This window comes from Perca flavescens, chromosome 9 (assembly GCF_004354835.1).
Source record: "Perca flavescens isolate YP-PL-M2 chromosome 9, PFLA_1.0, whole genome shotgun sequence".
Classification (NCBI taxonomy): Eukaryota; Metazoa; Chordata; class Actinopteri; order Perciformes; family Percidae; genus Perca; species Perca flavescens.
The window spans coordinates 37,824,575-37,852,333 of NC_041339.1; the positions used below are offsets into that span (position 1 = coordinate 37,824,575).

Below are 27,759 nucleotides of genomic sequence, written 5' to 3' on the forward strand. Positions count from 1 at the left end.
ACGTTCAAAAAACAGAGCCCACCTGGCTTGTCTTGGGTTGAGACGTTTTGTGGTGCGCAGGTACTGGAGGTTTTTATGGTCCGTCCATATCACAAAAGGCAGATCTGCCCCCTCCAGCCAGTGACGCCATTCGTTGAGTGCGGTTAAGACCGCTAGCAGTTTCTTGTTGCCCACATTGTAGTTGCTTTCGGCCGGTAGGAGACGCCTGGAGAGAAAAGCACATGGATGGACCTTACCATCGGTGGCGGAGCGCTGGGAAAAGGACATCTCCAAGTCCTGTATCGGATGCATCCACCTCAACGATGAATTGACGCGTAGGGTCAGGTAACGTCAACACTGGGGCTGTGGTGAATCGCTGTTTGAGGTTCTGAAAGGTCCGGTCGGCTGCAGGGGTCCAAAGGAAATGCTGAGCAGAGGAGGTGAGTGCTGTGAGGGGAGAGGCAAGTTGACTGTAATCCCTTATAAAACGTCTGTAGAAATTGGCAAACCCCAGAAAGCTTTGTAATTGTTTATGATTGCTTGGTGTGGGCCAATCTAGGACGGACTGTACCTTGGTGGGATCCATGCTTACTGCCCCCTTGGAAACGATGAATCCCAGGAACGAAGTGGTGGATGTGTGGAAAACACATTTCTCCACCTTGACATACAGTCTATTCTCCAAGAGACGATCGAGGACCTGATGGACATGCTGAACGTGGGTGGAGTAGTCTGGTGAGAAAATCAATATATCATCCAGATACATGAACACGCTTCTCCCAATAAAATCCCTCAGGACGTCATTTATGAAATGTTGAAACACTGCAGGAGCATTGGTTAATCCGAAAGGCCTGACGGTATATTCAAAGTGGCCGAGGGGGGTGTTGAAACCTGTAAGCCATTCATGACCTTCCTTCATTCTGACGAGATGGTATGTTTCGTAAATCTAGTTTAGTGAAAATGCTCGCCCCCTGTAGGGAATCAAAAGCCGTGTTCATAAGCGGTAGTGGGTACTTATTCTTGACAGTAATATCGTTAAGGCCCCGGAAATCAATACAGGGACGCAAACCCCCGTCCTTTTTCCCCACAAAGAAAAACCCCGCCCACAGGGGTGATGAAGACGGGCGGATTTGACCCGCTGTAAGTGCTGTCTGAATATATTCCTCTAATGCCTCCCTCTCTGGCTTAGAGATGCTATACAGTTTTGACTTGGGGAAAGTGGCATTGGGAATCAGGTCAATGGCACAGTCATATGGATGGTGAGGCGGCAAGGTAAGCGCCTGGTCTTTACTAAACACTTTACTGATGCAATGGTACTCCTTGGAAATAGTAGCGAGGTCCACAGGGGGTTCAGGTGTGTCTATGCGGACCTTAACACTGGGAGAGGCTGACTGTAAACACAGAGAGTGACAAGGTGTACTCCATCCCTTTATCTTTCCCGAGACCCAGTCAATTTGTGGGTTGTGCCGCACTAACCAGTTATGGCCTAGGATAACTGGTGTCTGAGGGGACTGAATAACAAGGAAACTGGTATTCTCATAGTGGTTGCCTGACAACTGGAGTTTGAGGGGTTCTGTCCTAGTGGTGATATTAGACAGCAGGCGTCCATCTACGGCCCTGGCCTCTATTCTCCTCTGGAGAGGTACTGTGTTCAGCCCCATTCGCCTGGTCAAATCATCATCGATAAAACTGTCATCCGCCCCCGAATCAATTTAGGCAAGACAAGGATAAGACTGACATTTATGGCTGATGACAGCCTGGAGTGTGGTGTGGGTCCGTGATCCGGTGGTGGCTGTGGTCTGGCTCGCAAGGGTGACCCTCACTCCCTGCGAGCCCTTCCGTTTCCCGGACGTGTTGGACAGGTGGAGAAGTAATGCCCGATCTCCCCACAATAAAGGCGACGTCTCTCGTCCATCCTTCTCTTTCTCTCCATCTCGGTCAGGCGAGATCGCCCGAGTTGTAATGGGGGTCGGAACAGGGACCGGGGAATGAGCGTCACCCCCTCGAGATCGTGACGGTGGTGGTGACTGACTCCTCCTGCTCCTTCTTTTTCTCCGTCTCTCTCTCATCCTCCCCTCCAGTTATTAAGCCATCAAGGGTATTGGGCTCAGGGTAGGAAACCAACTCCTCTTTAATGCCCTCATTCAAACCATTGCTTAAAGCCGCCAATAGAAATGAATGAAGAAATGGCATATTCCGCTACACTGCCACCTTACGCATCTCCCCCGTGAAGGCGGTGTAGGACTCAGTACCTGGTACCAGGGTCTCCCATACTGCTCCTGCCCACTGTAGCGCCTCGCCATCCAAGAAGCTGATAACATAGGCTCTGACACAAAAACCCTATTCAAACATAGGGATGCTCATAAGTGTACTTGGTAACAGAGCACCCTAGGCCAAAGGTCAATGATCGATTTTATAATCGTTTCATCTGATCTGAGGCTGTATGTTTTGGACACTCGGGTGAAGAGAGGGGCGGAGCTGTCAACTGATCACCATCTGGTGGTGAGTTGGGTCAGGGGGTGGGGGAAGACTCTGGACAGACCTGGTAAGCCAAAACGGGTAGTGCGGGTAAATTGGGAACGTCTGGAGGAGGCCCCTGTCCGACAGACTTTCAACTCACACCTCCGGCGGAGCTTTTCGTGCATCCCTGTGGAGGCTGGGGGCATTGAACCCGAGTGGACAATGTTCAAAGTTTCCATTGCTGAAGCTGCGGCGAGGAGCTGTGGTCTTAGGGTCTTGGGTGCCTCAAGGGGCGGTAACCCACGAACACCTTGGTGGACACCGGTGGTCAGGGAAGCCGTCCGACTTAAGAAAAGGAGTCTTTCCGGGATATGTTATCCCAGAGGGGTGGTGGTTCCCCTTTTTAAAAAGGTGTTTTGTGGATCTGGAAAAGGCGTATGACCGGGTCCGACCAAAGTGAGAGCTGTGGCAGCTGTGAGCTGCTCCAGGTTCTTGGCAGTAAGTCGGACTCGTTTCAGGTGAGGGTTGGCCTCCTCCAGGGCTGCGCTTTGTCACCATTCCTGTTTGTTACATTTATGGACAGGATATCGAGGCGTAGTCGGGGTGGGGAGGGGTTGCGGTTCGGTGGGCTGGGGATCTCATCGCTGCTCTTTGCAGATGATGTGGTCCTGATGGCATCATCGGCCTGTGACCTTCAGCACTCACTGGATCGGTTCGCAGCCGAGTGTGAAGCGGTTGGGATGAGGATCAGCACCTCTAAATCTGAGGCCATGGTTCTCAGCAGAAAACCGATGAAGTGCCTACTCCAGGTAGGGAATGAGTCCTTACCCCAAGTGAAGGAGTTCAAGTACCTTGGTGTCTTGTTCGCGAGTGAGGGGACAATGGAGCGGGAGATTGGTCGGAGAATTGGCGCAGCGGGTGCGGTGTTACATTCAATTTATCGCACCGTTGTGACGAAAAGAGAACTGAGCCAGAAGACAATGCTCTCGATCTACCGGTCAGTTTTTGTTCCTACCCTCACCTATGGTCATGAAAGCTGGGTCATGACCAAAAGAACGAGATCCAGGGTACAAGCGGCCCGAAATGGGTTTCCTCCGGAGGGTGGCTGGCGTCTCCCTTAGAGATAGGGTGAGAAGCTCAGTCATCCGTGATGGGCTCGGAGTAGAGCCGCTGCTCCTTCGCGTCGAAAGGAGCCAGTTGAGGTGGTTCCGGCATCTGGTAAGGATGCCCCCTGGGCGCCTCCCTAGGGAGGTGTTCCAGGCACGTCCAGCTGGGAGGAGGCCTCGGGGAAGACCCAGGACTAGGTGGAGGAATTATATCTCCAACCTGGCCTGGGAACGCCTCGGGATCCCCCAGTCGGAGCTGGTTAATGTTGCTCGGGAAAGGGAAGTTTGGGGTCCCCTGCTGGAGCTGCTCCCCCCGCGACCCGACACCGGATAAGCGGACGAAGATGGATGGATGGACATCCGTGGACTATGATAACTTTCACCACTGCTTATTTTAAAGGCCAGCGCAAGAAAATGTGTCTTTGTTTACGTTGTAAAATCTGCTGTTGGATTGCTTTTTACTTTGCATGATTGCAGCGCGCTAGCAGCGAGTTAACATTAGCGCGCTAACATCGGCAGTCAAACAAACCAAATGTCTTTTTAATAATCTATACGTTTTTCTTGCAGTAGTCTTTCTACAATAAACCGTGGTAAAAGTTACTATAATCCGTTCAAGGAGTTGATAAGCAGACAGATTAGCTGGCTAGTTGATAAGTTATCTACTTCCACTTTATAAACAGATAGCCATAGCAGATAACGTTCGCTGCTGGAGCGGTCAGCTACTTTAGCAATGTTTAACGTTGGTTACATAACGTTAGCAATATATCTTGTCTAGAATCCAAAGGGAAGGGTCAGGGAGCAGAGACAGTATTTAGATGAAGTGAGCTGGTTTGACCACGGAGATGGGACGTGCTCGCTTAGCTTCACCGCAGTTGTGTGCGGCAGTGGGAGAGGGTGTAAAAGAGGGTTGTGGCGATGACATCATCGATACGGATCCGTATTTACCATCCATACGAAGCCAAACGAGAGCCGTTTTAGGGTTTTTTCACCCTGAGACCTGGTTTCAAAAAAGTGCGTTTTCAGGCAGTGCGGTTGCAGGATTCATCTGGACAGTCGGCCCAAACAATGCAAAACATGTGCGTTTGCACAAAAAAACGTTTCCATGTGGACTGAGAGACTGTTTTGAGACCACAGACGGACTGGGAAATGCTCTGTAGGTCACATGGGGAGGACATTGACAGTCTCACTCACTGTGTTACAGACAATATTAATCTGTGTGTGGAGAACACCAGACCTAAGAAGAAGGTTCGCTGTTTTTCCAACAACAAACCTTGGGTGACTCCTGAACACAAAGCCCTGCTGAATGATAAGGAAAAGACTTTTTAAATCTGGGGACAAAGAAGAGCTGAGGAGGGTTCACAAACAACTCAGATGGGAGATAAGGAAAGGAAAAGAAAGCTACAGGAAGAAGTTGGAGGCGTGCCTCCAACAAAACGACACAAGAGAGGTCTGGAGGGGACTGAAAACCATCTCTGGTCAAAACAAAGACAATTGTAAAGACTTTGTTTCTGGTGACCGTGACATGGAAAATTAATTAAATCATTTTTTTAATAGATTTGATTCTACCCCCTCACCTCCCCCCTCCAACCAGACTTCAGATGTCAGTGACTCACTCTTTTCCTCTCTGGCCACTGCGGACCACCTCATCCCCCAGGGCTTCCGAGACATCAGCACCCCCCACTTCACACCTGCCCACTGCTTGTGATTCTTCATTCATGGATGTTTCACCCACCTTCCCCATCCTTCCAGGAAGCACCTACACCTCCCTCCAGCACTCTCTCTCTGACAGTCAATCAGGTGAAGAAGGAGCTAAAAAAGATCAAGGCAAGGAAGGCCCCGGGCCCAGATGGAATCTGCTCCAGACTGCTTAAAGATTGTGAAGATCAGCTCAGTGAGGTCATCCTGCACATCTTCAACCTGAGCCTGAGTTTGGAGAGAGTTCCAGTCCTGTGGAAGACTTTTTGTGTTGTTCCAGGTTCCAAAAACGGCACATCCCAGGGAGCCCAACCACTTCAGACCCCTGGCCTTAACTTCTCACCTGATGAAGACCTTGGAGAGGATTGTATTGCGGCACCTGAGAACCCCGGTGAGCTCAGAACTGGACCCCCTACAGTTCACTTACCAACCAGGCATAGGGGTGGAAGATGCCATTATCTATCTATCACACAGTTCACTGTCACATCTGGAGAACACTGGGAGCACTATGAGGGTCATGTTTTTTGATTTGTCCAGTGCTTTCAATACAATTCAACCATCACTGCTCTGGGGGAAGCTATTGGGAGCTGGTGTTGACCCCCACCTGTCTGCATGGACCATCAGTTACATCACTGAAAGACCACAGTATGTGAGGCTCCAGGACTGTGTGTCTGATGTGGTGATGAGCAGTACAAGAGCACCACGGGGTACAGTGCTCGCCCCGTTTCTCTTCACCCTGTATACAGCAGACTTCAGGTACAACACAAGCAGCTGTCACATGCAGAAGTTCTCTAATGATACTGCCATTGTTCGGAGGGTATCAGAGGAGAATGATCAGGAATACCGGGAGGTCATTGGGGACTTTGTCAACTGGTGTGAGTCAAACCACCTTCATATCAACGCCAGTAATACAAAGGAAATGGTGGTTGACTTTTGCCGGAGGCCACCTGGTACCACACTGGGGAACATCCAGGGTGTCGACATTGATATGGTGGAGACATACAAATATCTGGGTGTTCACCTCAACAAAAAACATAGACGTCCTGTACTATAAGGGCCAAAGCCGTCTCCACATGCTGACGAGGCTGAGGTCCTTTGGTGTGTGCTGGACTCTGTTAAAAACATTTTATGACTCTGTGGTTGCATCTGCAATCTTTTATGCAGTAGCCTGCTGGGGGAGCTGGGAGCACAGAGAGGGACAGGAAAAGACTCAACAGACAGGTGAAGAGGGCCAGCTCTGTTCTGGTCTGCCCTGGACCCACGTACACCATAGAGGAGGTGGGGGAGAGGAGGATGTTAGCCAGGCTGGCATCAATCATGGGCATCACCTCTGACCCCCCACATGAGACTGTGAGTTCCCTGAGGAGCTTCATTAGCAGCAGACTGCAAGGAGCGCTACCGCAGGTCCTTCATTCCAGCAGCAGGCAGACTCTTTAATGCAACATCATAATGTAGAACTGCTAGCTGTTCCTGCAATATGAGCCATCAATGGACAATATTCCCTACTATGCACATTTATCTATTTATTACTCTGTGTCACCTCCAACTGTGCAATGTCATCTCCACTCATTTGCACCTTACTCTTCTGTATATCTGTTTTATATACTGTCTGTTTATATAAGGTTGTTTATTGTGTAAATATGGTTGTTTTTATTATTATAACTAATTATATTCTATTTTCCTTTCCCTATACTTTATGTATATTTGTTTTGTCCTATGTCTACTTAATGTTGGTGTTATTCTGATGTATGTACATTTTATTTTGAGCTGCAGTAGCATAGGAATTTCCCCACTGTGGGATTAATTAAGTCTCTTATCTTAGCAGTTGTTAGGAAAACCGTTCTTTTAGGCAAAAACCTGGGACAGACCCAGGCTCTTGGTAGGCAGTGTCTGACGGTGCCAGTTGGTGATGTGATGAACAGTAGACATTATAGTCACAATAAAGATAATGGAACTATGACTAGTGGTTGTAATAGTTCATGGCGTAGCAGGGCACTGCAGGGCGTAGTGTACCTTGCTCAATTAAATGACAACATTTAATTCAGCTATGAAACAAAACAAAGTAGCATACCAATGGCCAGCTTTTTGTTGTACTGTCAAGCTATTGTATGAAAATTCTCATCAATTCTTGTCAGTGTATGTCTTTTTGTTAGTCCATAAAAGTGATTTTTTATTGCTAGGCTACTGCGAAGCAAGGACTCCACAGGATAGGATAGACTTGAGACTTTTTTATTCAGTGGTATGTGTATGCTTACCTGTGTGTGTTGCAGGCAAGGACCAATGATCCTCATATTTCACATGAAAGGCAAGTATCAGCCACCATGGTAGCTCTCCCATATACCACTCGAAGTAACAACTACATCCACATAAGTAAGAGACATCCTGAAATAACATTAGATGTTGAAAGAATTTTATGGCTTGGTGGCTTTGGCGATGTACGCACAATGCACTACATCTTTTTAATGTCCAAATTCATCACAACATGATACATTTGCAGGTGTGGATACAGCTGAGCTGGAATTGGGAGACACCCTTAAAGTCAACCTCATCCTCAAGAGGCAGGAAAATCATGACAAGGACATCACATACCTGGTGAGAGATGTTTTACACCTGCATGTGTGCATATATAACTTTGTGTTGCATCCCTCAACCTGTGTAGTCTATACATGTCGGATAAGAACTGATGTTATCTATGTCCATAGATCCTGAACAGAGGTCAACTGGTGAAAAATGGCCGTTTCAACACAAGAAGCCATGTAGTGAATACCCTGAAAGTCACTGTTACCAAAGAAATGCTGCCATCGTTCCGCATCATAGCCTACTACCACACAAATGGCAATGAAGTGGTATCAGACTCTGTTTGGGTGGATGTAAAGGACTCCTGCATGGGCTCGGTGAGACACAGATAGTAAGATGTGTGTAACTGCTTTAACGTTGCCTCATTCATTGACCTCCCCTTTATTTTTAGCTGAGGCTGGAATCATCCAACCCCTATCGGTCCTATGGGCCTCGAAAGAGGTTTGGTCTGAAGATCACTGGAGACCCAGGGGCCACAGTGGGACTGGTGGCAGTTGACAAAGGCGTCTATGTCCTCAACAACAAGCACCGTCTCACCCAGAAAAAGGTAATTTCTTTAACTTATATTTAACAAAAATAGCTGACAGTAGTTTCATTTAAAAAAAAATACAAAGCTATTAATAAAAAATGACACATTAACTTTCATATTTGTTAGTGTTTGGGTTCAAATAATATCCAGTATAAATTTGTTCTGCAGTAAATACATTGCATGTGTCAGGGTTGTAGGCTTGAACCCAAATGCAGGAATACGAGGAGAGGGCAGCAGTAAGAAAGAACATTACTTTAATGAACACTCAAAGAGACTTACAAAAGTATAAGCAGGGCAAATCCAAAAAAGACACAGGAACACAGAACAGGTGAGTAAGGCGAAAGTGAAAAACACAGTAACACGGAACAACGAATGACAACAATCCACCAGCAACAGACACAGAAAACAAAGGGACTAAATACACAAGTAAATGAGTAAACAAGAGACAGCTGACACAAGGAGAGGGAAACAGGTGAAACACATTAGGGCAATCACAAGGGTGGGAAGACTAGGGAGAAAAGACAGACTTCAAAATAAAACAGGAAATGGGAAAACCAATAGAAACATGAAACCAACTACAACAAAGAAACTTGACACAAGGACTGGTGAACAGGTCAAAGACAGACAATAACAAAGGCGGGAAAACCAAAAGATAGGAAGTAAAAAAGAAGAAACACTAAGGGGAACAGAAATACTTCTAAATGGAACACAAAAAACACCATAAGAGCGGGGCAGGCGTGACAGCATGTGTAAATGTGTCTCGTAAACAGTAGAGGTTTTTGGCACAGCCGAACCAGGCAGCTGCCTAGGGCGGCATTTTTTCATGACACATTGGGGACGGCACGAGAACTTAAAAAAAAAATCCTCTGTGCCGCGAAGTGGTTTTCTGTTATTTATCATAGCAGGCACCCTACTTCCTGAGAGAGGAGCATCTCTTCAAGAGGCGGGGACATCCGCCTTACCACGGGCTGCAGCGAGATGGGTGGGGTGCAGTTCACCTTTGGGTCTCGCAAATGGAATGGTCAGGACAAGGGGGGGTGACGTGGGACCATGATACTCCTTGAGCTCATCACTTTTACGCATGATAATTGCACTGCCCTTACTCTGTCAGTCACTGTGGCTCAAGCAGAGAAGAGCCATGTCAACCATGTCCCAGGAGCGGATCACTGGCCTTTCCGTCATCCCAATCACTCAATAGGTTAGCAGATTTCATACGATGACATCATTGATGATTTTGCATCAAGGAAGGCCAGAAGGGTCAGGTTTAAGTTTTAGTTTGTTTTCTGTTCTTAGTGCTATAGTGTAATAAATAGATTCTCTTTAGGGTGTCTTTCACATTTGTGTCATGAAGGATTTGTGCTATTTAGAATATTTATTCTATATTTTATTCTCATATTATTTTTAATATTTTATATTATTGTTGCTCTCTGCTTTTTTTTAATATATATATCTGATGCGCTCGAAGGGGGTCTCGTCCGGAGCGTCATTCAATGTAGAACTGCCACTGCTCATACATGTGTTTATTGCCGTAACTTAACTGTCATATGAGTTTATAGATATGTCCGTTTAACTTATGTAACTAGTGTGACCCTATGTCTTGTCTGGTTGTATTTGTGTGTGTGAATGACTTTCGCTCTGCTCAGGTGTGGGATATTGTAGAGAAGTACGACACAGGCTGCACACCAGGTGGAGGGAAGGATGGAATGGGTGTGTTCTACGATGCTGGGCTGTTGTTTGAGTCAAACACAGCTTCGGGGACTCCTGACAGACAAGGTGACACTGATTTTTCTTCCCTTCAGAATTCATTTTATTGTCTAACTTTGGGTTAAGCCCCCTCTCGTATTTACAGACACACTGATATATCATTACGCGTCAGGGCCCTGCATTCATACTGTTACCAGAGGTGTGCCTGTGCCACCCAATATGAAATAAATTATAAATTATTTTCTTCAAAAAACAACATCCACCGCCATGCAGAGTAAACCTACCAATGCTGTTGGTCTGGTGAGGGTAGAGAAAATATTACAGACCATATAAAATATCCACAGTGCGAGTATATTAAACGAGGTTCTAGCTGTTTAAACTAAACTAAACAAAACTGTCATCACAAACGTGTCGAGGCAGCTATAGTCGCCTCAGGGAGCGGGGCATCCACCGGGTCGCCAACCTGGACAAATGGCTACTGCTGCCGTGCTCGGAAATTATGTTGCCAAACCTGGCTGATCTGGGTTTGGTGGTCAACAAGGAAAAGAGTGAGTTAACACCGAGAAGGGACACAACTTTTCCATGTCTGACTAAATTTGCTCACAGGGAGTGGACTCTTTTAGTTCCACTCTGGCACATTTGGTTGGAAACAGGTCTGTACGGTCTGTGTCTCAGGCTATTGGGACTGATGGTGTCAGCACTGTTGGTGGCAGGCTGTACATAAGAGATTTTTTCTTTTCTCAGACTGAATCCTGTGCACCACAGAGGGTTATGGTGTTAGTAACAGATAAACATGTGAGCGATATCTCACTCTGTCTGTGCATCCTGCCTGTACACGATTCACCCCTGGTAACCCTAAAGCCCAATCCTGCTTTTGTACCAAAATGTGGCAAGAAAAAGGACCTGCAAGAAAAGGGGGACCAGTTTTTTGAGTCCAACGCATCACAGATGTAAGCCCATTATTAAACAAACAAAGACGTTCTCACCGGATAGTCGACGCTATCACACTGGCCTACTTCAGCTCAGGTCTTAAGGTTGGAAGTGAGTTGTGGGCACATTCCAGCAGAGGTTGCAAAAAATAATACACATGGTTTTTAAAGGCATCCCTATCAATTATCCATCCATCCATCCATCCATCTTCGTCCGCTTATCCGGTGTCGGGTCGCGGGGGGAGCAGCTCCAGCAGGGGACCCCAAACTTCCCTTTCCCGAGCAACATTAACCAGCTCCGACTGGGGATCGATCGTTCCCAGGCCAGGTTGGAGTTATAATCCCTCCACCTAGTCCTGGGTCTTCCCGAGGCCTCCTCCCAGCTGGGCGTGCCTGGAACACCTCCCTAGGGGGCGCCCAGGGGCATCCTTACCAGATGCCCGAACCACCTCAACTGGCTCCTTTTCGACAAAGGAGCAGCGGCTCTCCGAGCTCCTCACGGATGACTGAGCTTCTCACCCTATCTCTAAGGGAGACGCCAGCCACCCTCCTGAGGAAACCCATTTCGGCCGCTTGTACCCTGGATCTCGTTCTTTCGGTCATGACCCAGCCTTCATGACCATAGGTGAGGGTAGGAACGAAAACTGACCCGGTAGATCGAGAGCTTTGCCTTCTGGCTCAGCTCTCTTTTTCGTCCACAACGGTGCGATAGATTGAATGTAATACCGCACACGCTGCGCCCGATTCTCCGACCAATCTCCCGCTCCATTGTCCCCTCACTCGCGAACAAAACCCCAAGGTACTTGAACTCCTTCACATGGGGTAAGGACTCATTCCCTACCTGGAGAAGGCATTCCATCGGTTTCCTGCTGAGAACCATGGCCTCCGATTTAGAGGTGCTGATCCTCATCCCAACCGCTTCACACTCGGTTGCGAACCGATCCAGTGAGTGCTGAAGGTCGCAGGCCGATGATGCCATCAGGACCACATTATCTGCAAAGAGCAGCGATGAGATCCCCAGCCCACCAAACTGCAACCCCTCCCCACCCCGACTACGCCTCGATATCCTGTCCATAAATATTACAAACAGGATTGGTGACAAAGCGCAGCCCTGGCGAGGCCAACCCTCACCTGAAACGAGTCCGACTTACTACCGAGAACCCGGACACAGCTCTCACTTTGGTCATACAGAGATTGGATGGCCCTGAGTAGAGACCCCCTCACCCCATACTCCCGCAGCACCTCCCACAGTATCTCCCGGGGACCCGGTCATACGCCTTCTCCAAATCCACAAAACACATGTAGACCGGTTGGGCATACTCCCAGGCTCCCTCCAGGATCCTTGCGAGAGTGAAGAGCTGGTCCGTTGTTCCACGACCAGGACGGAATCCGCATTGTTCCTCCTCAACCCGAGGTTCGACTATCGGCCGAACCCTCCTTTCCAGCACCTTGGAGTAGACTTTACCAGGGAGGCTGAGAAGTGTGATACCCCTATAATTGGCACACACCCTCTGGTCCCCCTTTAAAAAGGGGAACCACCACCCCAGTCTGCCACTCCTTTGGCACCGTCCCAGACTTCCACGCAATGTTAAAGAGGCGTGTCAACCAGGACAGCCCCTCCACACCCAGAGCCTTGAGCATTTCTGGGACGGATCTCATCAACCCCCGGGCTTTGCCACTGTGGAGTTGTTTGACTACATCAGTGACTTCCGCCTGGGAAATCGGCGACAATCCCCGTTATCCTCCAGCTCTGCCTCTAACATAGAGGGCGTATTAGTCGGATTCAGGAGTTCCTCAAAGTGCTCCTTCCACCGCCCTATTACCTCCTCAGTTGAGGTCAACAGTGTCCCATCCTTACTGTACACAGCTTGGATGGTTCCCCTTCCCCCTCCTGAGGTGGCGAACAGTTTTCCAGAAGCACTTTGGTGCCGACCGAAAGTCCTTCTCCATGTCTTCTCCAAACTTCTCCCACACCCGCTGCTTTGCCTCTTTCACGGCAGAGGCTGCAGCCCTTCGGGCCCTTCGGTACCCTGCAACTGCCTCCGGAGTCCTCCGGGATAACATATCCCGGAAAGACTCCTTCTTCAGTCGGACGGCTTCCCTGACCACCGGTGTCCACCACGGTGTTCGTGGATTACCGCCCATTGAGGCACCTAAGACCCTAAGACCACAGCTCCTCGCCGCAGCTTCAGCAATGGAAACTTTGAACATTGTCCACTCGGGTTCAATGCCCCCAGCCTCCACAGGGATGCACGAAAAGCTCCGCCGGAGGTGTGAGTTGAAAGTCTGTCGGACAGGGGCCTCCTCCAGACGTTCCCAATTTACCCGCACTACACGTTTGGGCTTACCAGGTCTGTCCAGAGTCTTCCCCCACCCCCTGACCCAACTCCCACCAGATGGTGATCGGTTGACAGCTCTGCCCCTCTCTTCACCCGAGTGTCCAAAACATACGGCCTCAGATCAGATGAAATGATTATGAAATCGATCATTGACCTTCGGCCTAGGGTGCTCTGGTACCAGGTACACTTATGAGCATCCCTATGTTCGAACATGGTGTTCGTTATAGACAATCCATGACTAGCACAGAAGTCCAACAACAAACAACCACTCTGGTTTAGATCAGGGAGGCCGTTCCTCCCAATCACGCCTCTCCAGGTGTCTCCATCATTGCCCACGTGTGCGTTGAAGTCCCCCAGCAGAACAATGGAGTCCCCCACTGGAGCCCCATGCAGGACTCCAGTCAAGGTCTCCAAGAAGGCCGAATACTCCGAACTCCTGCTTGGTGCATATGCACAATCAACAGTCAGAGTTTTCCCCCCCACAACCCGCAGGCGTAGGGAGGCGACCCTCTCGCCCACGGGGTAAACTCCAACACAGCGGGGCGCTCAGCCGGGGGCTTGTGAGTATCCCCACACCCGCCCGGCGCCTCACACCCTGGGCAACTCCGGAGAAGAAAAGAGTCCAACCCCTATCCAGGAGTACGGTTCCAGAACCGAGACTGTGCGTAGAGGTAAGCCCCACCAGATCTAACCGGTAGCGCTCCACCTCCCGCACCAGTTCCGTCTCCTTCCCCCACAGAGAGGTGACGTTCCACGTCCCCAGAGCCAGCGTCTGCCGCCCGGGTCTGGTCCGTCGAGGCCCCTGACCTTCACTGCCACCCATGTGGCATCGCACCCGATCAATTATACAGAGCAAAACTCAAGTCTAGTTACAGCTTGGTTGGGTTCTCATAAAGATATTATCTGCGTTGCGTTTCCAGAATTGAAATGCCCGGCCCCCAGCAGGAGGAAACGAGCTGCTACTATAATGGACATCACAACCAGCTTAGGTAAGAACCACAGCTCTAAACTAGCCAATAACCCCATATTCAGTCATCTTCTGTCACACAGTTCAGGCTCTGCACAATCTCATTGTAGTAGTTGTAGTTGGACATCTTGTGTCGTTGACTTTTACAATACTTACCTTTGCCATGCTATATATAAGTGGAAAGATAAAAGTGAGTTGAAACACTTTTTACTTCATACGTCATTTACTTTATATGTCAATCTGTTCCTTCATACTGCTCTTTTCCATACTGAAGAGACAGGGATCCCTCATTTCTTGCAGGTTTTCCCCTCCTTTTTCCATTTTTTTGTGCTAGGATAGTGTGTCCCATGTTGTACTGATTGTGATTTTGCTCTATTTTATTAAAACTGACCTGACTAGAATATTAAATAACAAATAGAAACATTTCTAACAGCTTTCCAGTTCAGAATTCTTCTTCCCCCCCCTGTATCTTCTTACCTCATTTTTAATAACACTATAGGTGAGGAAGACAACAGTTACATGGACAGCAATGAAATTTTTTCTCGCACCTACTTCCATGAAAGTTGGCTGTGGTCAGACTTCATACTGCCTGCTTGTCCTCAGGAAAACCCTAACTGGTGAGTCAACTAAAATATAGACACAAACAATACACTGATGACTTCCTAATGACACCACTAGGATGTAGAGCTGTTCTTTACCTCTCAAAGTGTTAACACTTTTATTTGTTTCAGTGACACTACAACATTGATGAAAACCATTCCTTTGCTAGATTCAATGACAACCTTGCAGTTCACTGGCATTAGTCTGTCAAGAACTCACGGTGAGGATTCAGTGACTAAAAGCTTCCTTGTGCTTAAATTGGGCCTCTACCCTTAATCCTCTCCCATCTATTACAGTTCACTCCTCTGTTTTTCTCTGTTTCATTACTTGTTTCATCTCAACTTAAAGGAATCTGTGTTGGGGAGCCATTAGAGGTCATTATCCGGAAGGAATTCTTCATTGATCTCAGGCTGCCGTACTCTGCTGTCCGTCAAGAGCAGCTGGAAATTAAGGCAATCCTCCACAACAACAGCCCTGATCCTCTCACTGTAAGTCTGTGTTACTCTGCTCTGGTGTTTCAGGTCCAGACCTTCCTCACTAATCGCCTCTGCAGACTGACCAGACTGGCCGACCATCGGCAGAAAAGGCAGTCTCCCTGTGTTAATCAAAAAAATGCCTCGGAACACACTGAAGCGACAAGACATAATACATCTTTATAACAGCAGGCGGCGCTAATCTGTATTGTCGCTCAAAAATGAAAACCGGCAGCTGAATGGACGAACCCGTCACGTGGGTTTGGCTGCTGCTACCGGATTTTTGGTTTTTCAAACGGCCAAACCATCGGTCAAATTTTACTAAAATAGTTCACCGAAACATGTTTCTGAAAACAATTTTAGCGAGAAATAGGCCATGCAGTGTATGAATCTGTCCTCATTTCAGATCGAGAAAGGTTAGTTTAAAAGATTTTCATCAGATTTTGAGAGACTCTAGTCATCCACGTTTGACAACCGACAGCTGATTGAACGAACACGTCACGTGGGTCTGGTTCTTACGGAAATTCATCAATCAGATGGGTCATTTGAGTCCGACTGCCGGCAGTGCTCGCCCTCCCAACTATGCAGGCTAGATCCGTGAAAATAAAGCTTGATGGCCCCCTCCAATGGAACACATCTAACAGACTCGAGCCACTGACCTCGCCAGACTGTACGACGACCGATTAACTGGTTGGGATTTAGAGAACTGATGACCGTTAAGGTGATTGTGCAAGCAGCTTATAACGACATACTGTACATGTACGGTTGGTGTTAGGTGGAAACTTTAGTGGCCTTAGTAATGTGGGAGCAAACATGTTGAAACCAAAAGACAAGTAAGATAAGACTTTTATAAAAAATTAACCAACTTTTACCAACTTAACTCCATGACATTGTTACTATTTCATTGAAGTAGTTTTACGTGACTCATTTAAAGCCCCAGATGTTTTTCTGACCATTACTAAGTATTTTTGCTTAAAGTGATGTTGTTCAGTTTCATGATGTAAACTGAATGTTTAAGACTGCAACCATTACATTGAATAGAGCAGTTGTGTGATTAAAATTGCAACTGCGGTGTTACGTGCATGTGTTTAAAATGTATGAGCATGTGTTCCAGAAGACATGCTCCGCAGTGCTGTGGAGATTTTTCATTCATTAATTTTTTGCAGGAGTTTGCAAAGAAAAGGGCAAAGACAACAGTACATATTGGACTGACATACAGTCTCCTTCTCCATATTTGCCCCTTTTTTAAGGTGCTTGTGGATCTGACTGAGGAGGAGCATGTATGCAGTTCAGCTTTTAAACGTGGGAAGTATCGCCAGGAAGTCAAAATGGGGGCCCAAACTACACAAGCTGTACCCTTCATCATTATTCCTATGAAAGAAGGAAAATATAATATTGAGGTCAAAGCAGCTGTTAAGGATTCTTTGCTCAATGATGGAATCATCAAGAAGTTGCTGGTGGTGGTAAGAAAAAACAGACTCCATCTAGGGGGTTTAAATCTTAGTCATATCATATACAAACTGTTCTCTTTAATGTTCAAGCTGCAAAAAAAAAAGTTTAAACTTAACATATACATTTACAGCGTTATGGTTTGAATGTACAGTATATGGATTTTATAGGCAGTCACTTGCTTGATTTGTCTGGGCTATCCAAAATCACTGTTATTATCCATTTAATGATATGACAATGCTATGGATAGGGTTAGGCAGAAAAACGACTTGGTTAGGTGTAGGGAAAGAATCATGTTTTGGGTAAAACATTTGGGTTAAAATAAGTACTGCTTGTTGAGCTTTGTTGTTGTGGTTACAGTAAAAAGCATGTGTTAAAGGTTAGTAAATTATAGTTATTGTAGGTTTTAAAAAAAAAACATTGACTGCCGGTTGGATACAGTAAACCTGTAAACTCTTGTGTTAATGTCAGTTAACGGAATCAGCCATCACTCCAGAATAGTTGTAATTTCTAATGTTTGTCCTTGCTATTGTTTTTCCAGCCTGAAGGCGTACTGGTTAAATCTCCTCAGATTATACTCCTAGACCCCACTACTAAAGGTGTAGGTGAGTTTACCCATTAATTAGCCACAATATATAGTAATGTAGTAATATGTTTTTACCATTTTCTACCTAATACCCCGACTTGCCCACTGTTTCTCCCTTTAGGTGGTCAACAAGAAGAAACTCTCAACAGTGGAATTCCTTTCAAAGATTTGGTTCGAAATACACCTACTAGCACACAGTTCTTTGTAACAGGTCAGATATTATATCATATTTCGGCATGTTATGTCATACAGTGGCTGTACAATGAACTCTGCATAGGTGTTAAAGGTCCAATATGTAATATATGTACTGGAATAAATCCAAAAATGACACCAATGCATCATCAGCTATTAATGAAACATGCTAAGTTGAAATACTATCTTTTCTGACAACAATTCTAATGCTAGTATTTTCTCCTTTTGAAATTTCCGTTGCGTGACAAAATATCTTGTTTGTGTTTTGGCCTGTGTGTTATCAACTGCCCAGTTTGACAGCCAGGCCAGGTTGCCAGATACAGTACAGGCCAAAAGTTTGGACCCACCTTCTCATTCAATGTGTTTCTTTATTTTCATGACTATTTACATTGTAGATTCTCACTGAAGGCATCAGAACTATGAATGAACACATATGGAATTATGTACTTAACATAAAAGTGTGAAATAACTGAAAACATGTCTTATATTTTTGATTCTTCAAAGTAGCCACCCTTTGCTTTTTTTGATAACTCTGCAAACCCTTGGTGTTCTCTCAATGAGCTTCATGAGTAGGGTTGGGTATTGTTTGGTTTTTTTTTTGATTCCGGTGCTAAATCGATACTTTTAAAACGGTGCCGGTGCCTAAACGGTGCCTGAACCGGTACTTTTCAATAAAGTAAAAAAAAAGAAGAAGAAAAAAATAAGTGTAGTAAACAACAGTCAGTGACTAGTTTATTGCTAAGGCCATGGTCAAAATTAAAAATTTAATAATAATGTAATAACTATAACAATAACAATAACTTATTTCACCAGTAAATTGCTGTTGAACCCCAGATGGGAAAAGGGTATTTTACAATTACTGTGAATGCACCACAAGGCTACCTGTTTTAAGTGAATCTGTGTTGTTTAATTCCGACAATGGCAGCTGCAAGTGAACGCACCGTCTGTGTTGTTTAATTCCGACAATGGCAGCTGCAAGTGAACGCACCGTATGTGTTGTTTAATTCCGACAACGGCAGCTGCGAGTGAACGCACCGTCTGTGTTGTTTAATTCCGACAACGGCAGCTGCAAGTGAACGCACCGTCTGTGTTGTTTAATTTTGACAACGGCAGCTGCAAGTGAACGCACCGTCTGTGTTGTTTAATTTTGACAACGGCAGCTGCAAGTGAACGCACCGTCTGTGTTGTTTAATTTTGACAACGGCAGCTGCAAGTGAACGCACCGTCTGTGTAGTTTAATTCCGACCATATAAACATACTGTATATCTATGAATTGCGACAACGGCAGCTGCTGCGCTGCAGAGCAGACTGTTACATCCCGCTGTAGAAGTCCTCCACAGTGAAATCCAGTCACACTTTACACTGTTTAACGTTTAACCGTGATTAATCCAGCTGCTAGCTAAAGGTAGGCTAACGTTACATGCTGTCAGGTGTGGTGTAAAGTCGAGCACCGAAATGAGGCACCGAAATTTTCGTTATTATTCGGTCTCATTACTACCGTTTACGTCGGCACCGGTTCCCTATTGGCACCGAGTTTCGGTACCCAACCCTATTCATGAGGTAGTCACCTGAAATGGTTTTACCTTCACAGGAGTGCCTTGTCAGGGTTAATTAGTGGAATTATTTCCCTTATTAATAAAAAAGCAAAGGGTGGCTACTTTGAAGAATATAAGACATGTTTTCAGTTATTTCACACTTTTTTGTTAAGTACATAATTCCATATGTGTTCATTCATAGTTTTGATGCCTTTAGTAATAATCTACAATGTAAATAGTCATGAAAATAAAAGGAAACGCATTTGAATGAGAAGGTGTGTCCAAACTTTTGGCCTGTACTGTATACCTGTAAAAACGTAAACCTAGCGTGCTACAGCTGTAATGTTAGTACAGCCATGAAATGAGCAAACAAACAAACGGAATTCTACCCAACCTAAAAAAAAACGGCATGTTTCTAACAGTTTGTAACACCAGTGACGTAAAAAACCCTGGGTAAATATTGGAGATGTATTTGAAAGATGGAGACAGCTTAGAGCCGAAAAGGACGCCAAGTTGGCTAATTTCCTCCAGAACAGATAAGCATTCAGTGTCATGAAGAGTAATAATTAAGAAAGAACCTGTTAGTCCGACATGAGTTTAACCTTCTTTATTGGTGAGCGTACACGTTTTTAGTCATAAACTAGGCAAACATGCTTGGCAACTACATGGACCTTAAAAGGTGCATGAGGAGTCTTTGGCACCTTGGAGGGGCTTTCTCCAAGTGTTTATGAGGGGCACCAGGGCACATGACGTGCAAAATGTTCACATGCCCACACATCCGCCAACCACTCTTTTTCTATTTGAGAGTATCTCTTCTCAGAGTCAGACAGCATGTCAGAGCAGAATGACACTGGCTATAAGTCACCCTCATGTTACTGTAATAATGCAGCTCCTAAGCCATAGCTACTTGCATCTGCGCTTATCACAGATTTCCAATTGGCATCATAATATGCCAGTGCTGGGGCTGACACGAGCATTGCTTTAACCTTGTTAAACGCCGGTTCTTGCATTTCACCCCAAACCCATTTTACTCTCTCTCCTGAGCAGGCCAGTGATAGGATATAGCTTTGTGGAGAAGTCTGGCAGGAACTTCCCTATGTTGGGAATTTCGTAGGGTACAGATTCAATTATTGGCAAATTATCAAAGATATTTCATCCATGTTAATAAAGTTATGAATATGTGTATTCATAACTCCACCAAAATGACAAACAATCAAAACGGGGCACCATCCTGGAAGTCAGGGACCAATAATCGAACGGTGAAACAGTCTCATTTAGGTGGTGTTCCCTTTAAAATACAAATCTTAACTTGGTTAATCTATCTGGTTTTCTTTAAAAAAAAAAAAAAAAAAGGAAGGGTGAATTCAAGCACTACCTGTGGTCAACCAACAATTATTACAACAACATACACAAAACAATCACAGGCAACATAGAGATAGATTATTATAGATAAAAATGATCAATGGACAATCAGTAATTCTTCAATAAATTAAAACCAATATACTTTTTTAACTACAACAAAACAAAGCAAAAACAAACCAGCATGTGGTGAGGTGCTGTGTGTGTGTGTGAGAGTGAGAGAGAGAGAGAGAGAGCGTGTGCAAGGAGGAGGGGTGTTTGAGAGATTACAGAGAGTGAGTGTTCGACTCTCCGAGGGAGGCATTGTAGAGTTTAATGACCACAGGCAGGAAGGATTTCCTGTGGTGCTCTGTGGTGCATCTGGGTGAGAGGAGTCTTCTGCTGAAGGTGCTGGGCCAGTGTGTCCTAGAGAGGGTGGGAGACATTATCCAAGATGGACAGAAGCCTGGACAGCATCCTCCTCTCAGCCATGGTCGTCCGTGTGTCCAGCTCCTCCCCCATGACATCACCAGCCCTCCTGATCAGTTAGTTCAGTTTGTTGGTGTCTGCGACCTTCATCCCACTGTCCCAGCATGTGACAGCGAAGAAGATGGCACTGGCCACAACAGACTGATAGAACATCCTCAGCATCGACCGACAGATGTTCCTCAGCCTCCTGAGGAAAAATAGTCGACTTTGGCCCTTTTTGTAGACAGCCTCAGCGTTTTGTAGTTCAGTCCAGCTTATTATTTAAGTACACCCCCAGATACTTGTACTCCTCAACAGTGTCCACAGGTACCCCCCGGATGGAAACAGGGGTCCCAGATGATTTCGCCCTCCTCAGATCCATTCCGAGCTCCTTAGTTTTTGTCACGTTGAGCTGCAGATGGTTCATGTCCACAATAGTCCTGTATTCATTCTCATCACCCTTTTCTATGCAGCCAACTATTGCCGAGTCATCAGAAAACTTCTGAAGGTGGCAGGTGGCAATAGTTGAAGTATGAGGTGAAGAGGGTGAAGAGGAAGGGAGAGAGGACAGTCCCCTGTGGAGCCCCAGTGTTGCTGACCACCCTGTCAGACACAGAGTTCTTTAGGCGTACGTACTGTGGTCTGCCCGTCAGGTAATCAACAATCCAGGACACGATGGGGGCCTCCACCTGCATCGCAGTCATCTTCTCACCAGTAGAGCTGGACGGATGGTGTTGAAAGCACTGGAGAAGTCAAAGAACATGACTCTCACAGTGGTCGCAGGCTTGTCCAGATGAGTGTAGACTCTGTTCAGCAGGTAGATGATACTGTCCTCAACTCCCAGGCTGGGCTGGTAGGCGAACTGTAGTGGATCAGTGAAGGGCCTGATCATAGGCCTTAGCTGCTCCAGGATGAGTCTCTCGAAGGTCTTCATGATGTGAGACGTCAGAGTCCCTGGTCTGCTAGTCCTGAGGGCCGATGGGACGCAGCGTTTTTGGCACAGGAACGAGGCAGGATGTCTTCCATTGGACGGGGACCCTCTGTAGGTGCAGGCTCAGCCTGAAGACTAGACTTAGTACTCCCCACAGCTGGGGGGCACAGGCTTTAAGCACCCTAGGAAATATACCGTCTGGGCCAGCAGCTTAACCAGAGTGGAGTCTTGTCAGCTGTCTTCTCACCAGGTCAGGTGTGAAGGACACTGTAGAGGTGACCGTGGGGGAGGGGTGAGGTCCTCAGGTTGTAGAGGACATGGTGTAGAGCAGGGGGGAGGGGTGGAGTAGGAGGGTGTGAATAGAGGTGGTGAGAGGCAGACAAGGGGTCTGTAAGGAGGAGGAGTTAAAGTGGCAGTTTTTGTTGGGCATCCAGCAGCAGAGACTTGTGGGGGATGGGCTACAGTATCAAACCTATTGAAAAAATAGGTTCAGATCATTGGCCCGGTCCACACAGCCCTCCAACCCCAAGCCACCAGTCTTCTGGAACCCAGTGATGGTTCTCATGCCGCTCCACACATCCCTCATGTTGTTTTGCTGGAGTTTACTCTCCAGCTTTCTTCTATAACTGTCTTTAGCCTCCCTGATTTTGAGTTTGAGTACCCCCTGCACTCTCCTCACCTCATCACGGTTGCCATCTCTGAACGCCCTCTTCTTTTCATTCAGGATGGCCTTGATGTCCTTGGTGATCCAAGGTTTATTATTGGCGTAGGAGGTTACAGTCCGAGAAGGGACATTGCAGTCCACACCGAAATTAATGTAGTCAGTGATGCGCTCTGTGAGCCCATCAATGTGGCAACAAAGCAGCCCTGCAGTGCATCATAAGCCTCCTCCGACCACTTCCTCACTGTTCTTGTGGTTGTAGGCTTCCTCTTCACCAGAGGCACATATCAGGGTTTGAGGTGAACCAGGTTGTGATCTGACCTGCCAAGAAGGGGGAGAGAAGAGGAGATGTATGCTTCCTTAACATTAGTATACATCAGATCCAGGGTCCTCTCTTCTCTGGTAGGACAGCTCACATATTGTTAGAACGTCAGAACTCTATTCATGGTGACGTGGTTAAAGTCTCCCGACATGATGATGAGGGCACTGGGGTGTTGAGTCTGTAGTTTGGAGATGGTGGTGTGAATGATGCTGCAGGCAGATGTTGGGTTTGCAGAGGGAGGGATGTACACAACAACAATGATGACATGCGGGATCTCTCTAGGCAGATGGTATGGACGGACTCCAACGGCCAGCAGTTCAACATCCGGTCTACAGAGCTGTTCTTTAATCGTGATATGCCCGGGATAACACCATCTGCTGTTTACTAGAACGGCAAGCCCCCCGCCTTTTCCGCTTACCACTCTCGGTGCAAACCCGGTCCGCCCGAACAGTGTGGAAGCCATCCACGGAGACGTTCTGGTCTGTAATGTCCCTGTGCAGCCATGTCTCCGTGAAACACATCAGACTGCACTCACCGTACTCTGGGTGGCTCCGCGTTAGTGCTGTTAGCTCGTCCATTTTGTTGCTAAGGGATCGTACATATCCGATAACAACAGAGGGGAGACAGGGCTTAAATCTTCTCCTCTCCATACATCCGTCCCGTCTCGACCCTCCTCTATTCCCCCGACGTTGCTTCCCTCCTCTGCGTCCTCAGTGTGTTTTTCTCAAGAGTTCGGGTGGTATATTCGCTGGTCTGGCCACAATGCCGGCCGGCATTAGAGCGATCAGCTGTACTCCGGAGTAAACAAAGGCAGCATGTCCCGGTGAAAGCGGCATTGATAAAAACAACACTAATAAAGCACAAAAACTCACCAAAGCAACCTCGTTAGAGAGGACAGGACTTCACATAGTTAAAGTGATAAAACAAGAACGAACAAAAGAGAACGAAAGTTAAAAAAAGTTAAAAAAACTTTAAAAAGTGAACGCAAAAGCTGGAGCACGTAACAGGCAGCATGCAGCGTTCGCGCATGTGCACTAATTCTGCTAGGCGACGTCCCAGATTAGCTGTTAGCTAGCCGTTAGCTCATTCGAGCCAGGCTGTGTGGTAGCTGCACAAAAGCTATTTAGCCTCATGAGGGCGGTATTGGGCTGTGATGTAACACCACGTGGCTAAGCTAGCCAGGTAGCTCTCAAACTAACTGTTCTGATTTCCCCTCCGAAAAGGCTTACAGGAAGCACACCACGTCACGACTCGTGTTTGTCTATTTATTTTTACATTAAATGACCACAGGTCATAAACCTGAAATACAAACAAACAACAAATAATGACAATATTTTAATCATATATACCATGTAAATATATTACTCAAATAATATAATGATGATGGGCCCATGGGCCCACCACCTGTGGGAGGAACCGTTGGGGTCGGGTGCGATGCCACATGGGTGGCAGTGAAGGTCAGGGGCCTCGACGGACCAGACCCGGGCGGCAGACGCTGGCTCTGGGGACGTGGAACGTCACTTCTCTGTGGGGGAAGGAGCCGGAACTGGTGCGGGAGGTGGAGCGCTACCGGTTAGATCTGGTGGGGCTTACCTCTACGCACAGTCTTGGTTCTGGAACCATACTCCTGGATAGGGGTTGGACTCTTTTCTTCTCCGGAGTTGCCCAGGGTGTGAGGCGCCGGGCGCCTCACGAGTGGGTCGCCTCCCTACGCCTGCGGGTTGTGGGGGGGAAAACTCTGACTGTTGTTTGTGCATATGCACCAAACAGGAGTTCGGAGTATTCGGCCTTCTTGGAGACCTTGACTGGAGTCCTGCATGGGGCTCCAGTGGGGGACTCCATTGTTCTGCTGGGGGACTTCAACGCACACGTGGGCAATGATGGAGACACCTGGAGAGGCGTGATTGGGAGGAACGGCCTCCCTGATCTAAACCAGAGTGGTTGTTTGTTGTTGGACTTCTGTGCTAGTCATGGATTGTCTATAACGAACACCATGTTCGAACATAGGGATGCTCATAAGTGTACCTGGTACCAGAGCACCCTAGGCCGAAGGTCAATGATCGATTTCATAATCGTGTCATCTGATCTGAGGCCGTATGTTTTGGACACTCGGGTGAAGAGAGGGGCAGAGCTGTCAACCGATCACCATCTGGTGGTGAGTTGGGTCAGGGGGTGGGGGAAGACTCTGGACAGACCTGGTAAGCCCAAACGTGTAGTGCGGGTAAATTGGGAACGTCTGGAGGAGGCCCCTGTCCAACAGACTTTCAACTCACACCTCCGGCGGAGCTTTTCGTGCATCCCTGTGGAGGCTGGGGGCATTGAACCCGAGTGGACAATGTTCAAAGTTTCCATTGCTGAAGCTGCGGCGAGGAGCTGTGGTCTTAGGGTCTTAGGTGCCTCAAGGGGCGGTAACCCACGAACACCGTGGTGGACACCGGTGGTCAGGGAAGCCGTCCGACTGAAGAAGGAGTCTTTCCGGGATATGTTATCCCGGAGGACTCCGGAGGCAGTTGAAGGGTACCGAAGGGCCCGAAGGGCTGCAGCCTCTGCCGTGAAAGAGGCAAAGCAGCGGGTGTGGGAGAAGTTTGGAGAAGACATGGAGAAGGACTGTCGGTCGGCACCAAAGTGCTTCTGGAAAACTGTTCGCCACCTCAGGAGGGGGAAGCGGGGAACCATCCAAGCTGTGTAGAGTAAGGATGGGACACTGTTGACCTCAACTGAGGAGGTAATAGGGCGGTGGAAGGAGCACTTTGAGGAACTCCTGAATCCGACTAATACGCCCTCTATGTTAGAGGCAGAGCTGGAGGATAATGGGGGATTGTCGTCGATTTCCCAGGCGGAAGTCACTGATGTAGTCAAACAACTACACAGTGGCAAAGCCCCGGGGATTGATGAGATCCGTCCAGAAATGCTCAAGGCTCTGGGTGTGGAGGGGCTGTCCTGGTTGACACGCCTCTTCAACATTGCGTGGAAGTCTGGGACGGTGCCAAAGGAGTGGCAGACTGGGGTGGTGGTTCCCCTTTTTAAAAAGGGGCACCAGAGGGTGTGTGCCAATTATAGGGGTATCACACTTCTCAGCCTCCCTGGTAAAGTATACTCCAAGGTGCTGGAAAGGAGGGTTCGGCCGATAGTCGAACCTTGGGTTGAGGAGGAACAATGCGGATTCCGTCCTGGTCCGGGTTCTCGGTAGTAAGTCGGACTCGTTTCAGGTGAGGGTTGGCCTACGCCAGGGCTGCGCTTTGTCACCAATCCTGTTTGTAATATTTATGGACAGGATATCGAGGCGTAGTCGGGGTGGGGAGGGGTTGCAGTTTGGTGGGCTGGGGATCTCATCGCTGCTCTTTGCAGATGATGTGGTCCTGATGGCATCATCGGCCTGCGACCTTCAGCACTCACTGGATCGGTTCGCAACCGAGTGTGAAGCGGTTGGGATGAGGATCAGCACCTCCAAATCTGAGGCCATGGTTCTCAGCAGGAAACCGATGGAATGCCTTCTCCAGGTAGGGAATGAGTCCTTACCCCAAGTGAAGGAGTTCAAGTACCTTGGGGTTTTGTTCGCGAGTGAGGGGACAATCGAGCGGGAGATTGGTCGGAGAATCGGGCGCAGCGGGTGCGGTATTGCATTCAATCTATCGCACCGTAGACGAAAAGAGAGCTTAGCCAGAAGGCAAAGCTCTCGATCTACTGGTCAGTTTTCGTTCCTACCCTCACCTATGGTCATGAAGGCTGGGTCATGACCGAAAGAACGAGATCCAGGGTACAAGCGGCTGAAATGGGTTTCCTCAGGAGGGTGGCTGGCGTCTCCCTTAGAGATAGGGTGAGAAGCTCAGTCATCCGTGAGGAGCTCGGAGAGAGCCGCTGCTCCTTTGCGCCGAAAGGAGCCAGTTGAGGTGGTTCGGGCATCTGGTAAGGTTGCCCCTGGGCGCCTCCCTAGGGAGGTGTTCCAGGCACGCGTCCAGCTGGGAGGAGGCCTCGGGAAGACCCAGGACTAGGTGGAGGGATTATATCTCCAACCTGGCCTGGGAACGCCTCGGGATCCCCCAGTCGGAGCTGGTTAATGTTGCTCGGGAAAGGGAAGTTTGGGGTCCCCTGCTGGAGCTGCTCCCCCCGCGACCCGACACCGGATAAGCGGACGAAGATGGATGGATGGATGGATATAATGATGATAATGATAACGTAAATAATGAATGAATGAATAATGAAATCAAAAGCAGCCTGCAACACCATCAAATGTGGCCAACGGGCTGTGTGCTCCTGATGATTGTCTGGGTGAGCATGAAATGATTGCCAGGTGCCATAATTAACGTTTCTAGGTGAAGCTGCGCATGCGCACATAACGTAACATATGAGATACCGAGAAACTTAAAGAAAACACTCGTTCCCATTATGTTTATTCTTTTTTTTTTCTTTTTTTTTTCATGAGTGAGTTAAAAGTCTCAACACCTCCCACTTGGCCGACTGATCAAAGAGCCAAGGAGGGCACAGTCTCTTGAGTCTCTCAATGAGAATCTTGAACTAGAAGCCAGCCTTTGTAGGCACAAACATATTACTTTAACTAAGGAGGTAGGCTCCACCACCTGCCCTCCTACTGAGTGTAGGTTTGCCCTTGAAGCACTCAGTTGCCTCCCAGGGTTACCGACTAGCTAAGAACAAAGAAGAACAGAGTCACAGTCTTTGGGTACCCATGGCGAGGACTTATCTTACCTCCTCTTGATCTTCAGCAGGAATCAAAACCACCAACCTCCTCACATCCCTGCGAATGACGATGGTCGTGGGCATACGTACTATACTGCAAGGGAACAGGAAAACCCATGCAGGTTGTTATGTCCGCATCCCGGATGATGCCCTTCTCATCCGGATACATTGCAGCAACCCGGCAGAGCCGGAACTGCCCCCTCAGAGCATTCTGGTCCGCGATCCAG

General features: G+C 47.6%; 1 protein-coding gene across 4 annotated transcripts in view; it reads left to right on the forward strand.

Moving 5' to 3' along the window:
• LOC114561480 (complement C3) overlaps positions 1 to 27,759 on the forward strand; it is an 84,276-nt gene that overhangs the window by 29,720 nt on the left and 26,797 nt on the right. For 3 of the 4 annotated variants that reach the window (XM_028587521.1, XM_028587524.1, XM_028587523.1), the window contains 12 exons: positions 7,508 to 7,607; positions 7,735 to 7,829; positions 7,940 to 8,131; positions 8,206 to 8,361; positions 9,987 to 10,116; positions 14,236 to 14,304; positions 14,782 to 14,899; positions 15,014 to 15,102; positions 15,231 to 15,370; positions 16,606 to 16,818; positions 17,346 to 17,409; positions 17,512 to 17,601. In XM_028587521.1, coding sequence (XP_028443322.1) covers positions 7,508 to 7,607; positions 7,735 to 7,829; positions 7,940 to 8,131; positions 8,206 to 8,361; positions 9,987 to 10,116; positions 14,236 to 14,304; positions 14,782 to 14,899; positions 15,014 to 15,102; positions 15,231 to 15,370; positions 16,606 to 16,818; positions 17,346 to 17,409; positions 17,512 to 17,601 — 1,456 coding nt within the window. The remainder of the gene's footprint in view (positions 1 to 7,507; positions 7,608 to 7,734; positions 7,830 to 7,939; positions 8,132 to 8,205; positions 8,362 to 9,986; positions 10,117 to 14,235; positions 14,305 to 14,781; positions 14,900 to 15,013; positions 15,103 to 15,230; positions 15,371 to 16,605; positions 16,819 to 17,345; positions 17,410 to 17,511; positions 17,602 to 27,759) is intronic. The other variant, XM_028587522.1, reaches the window with a different exon arrangement.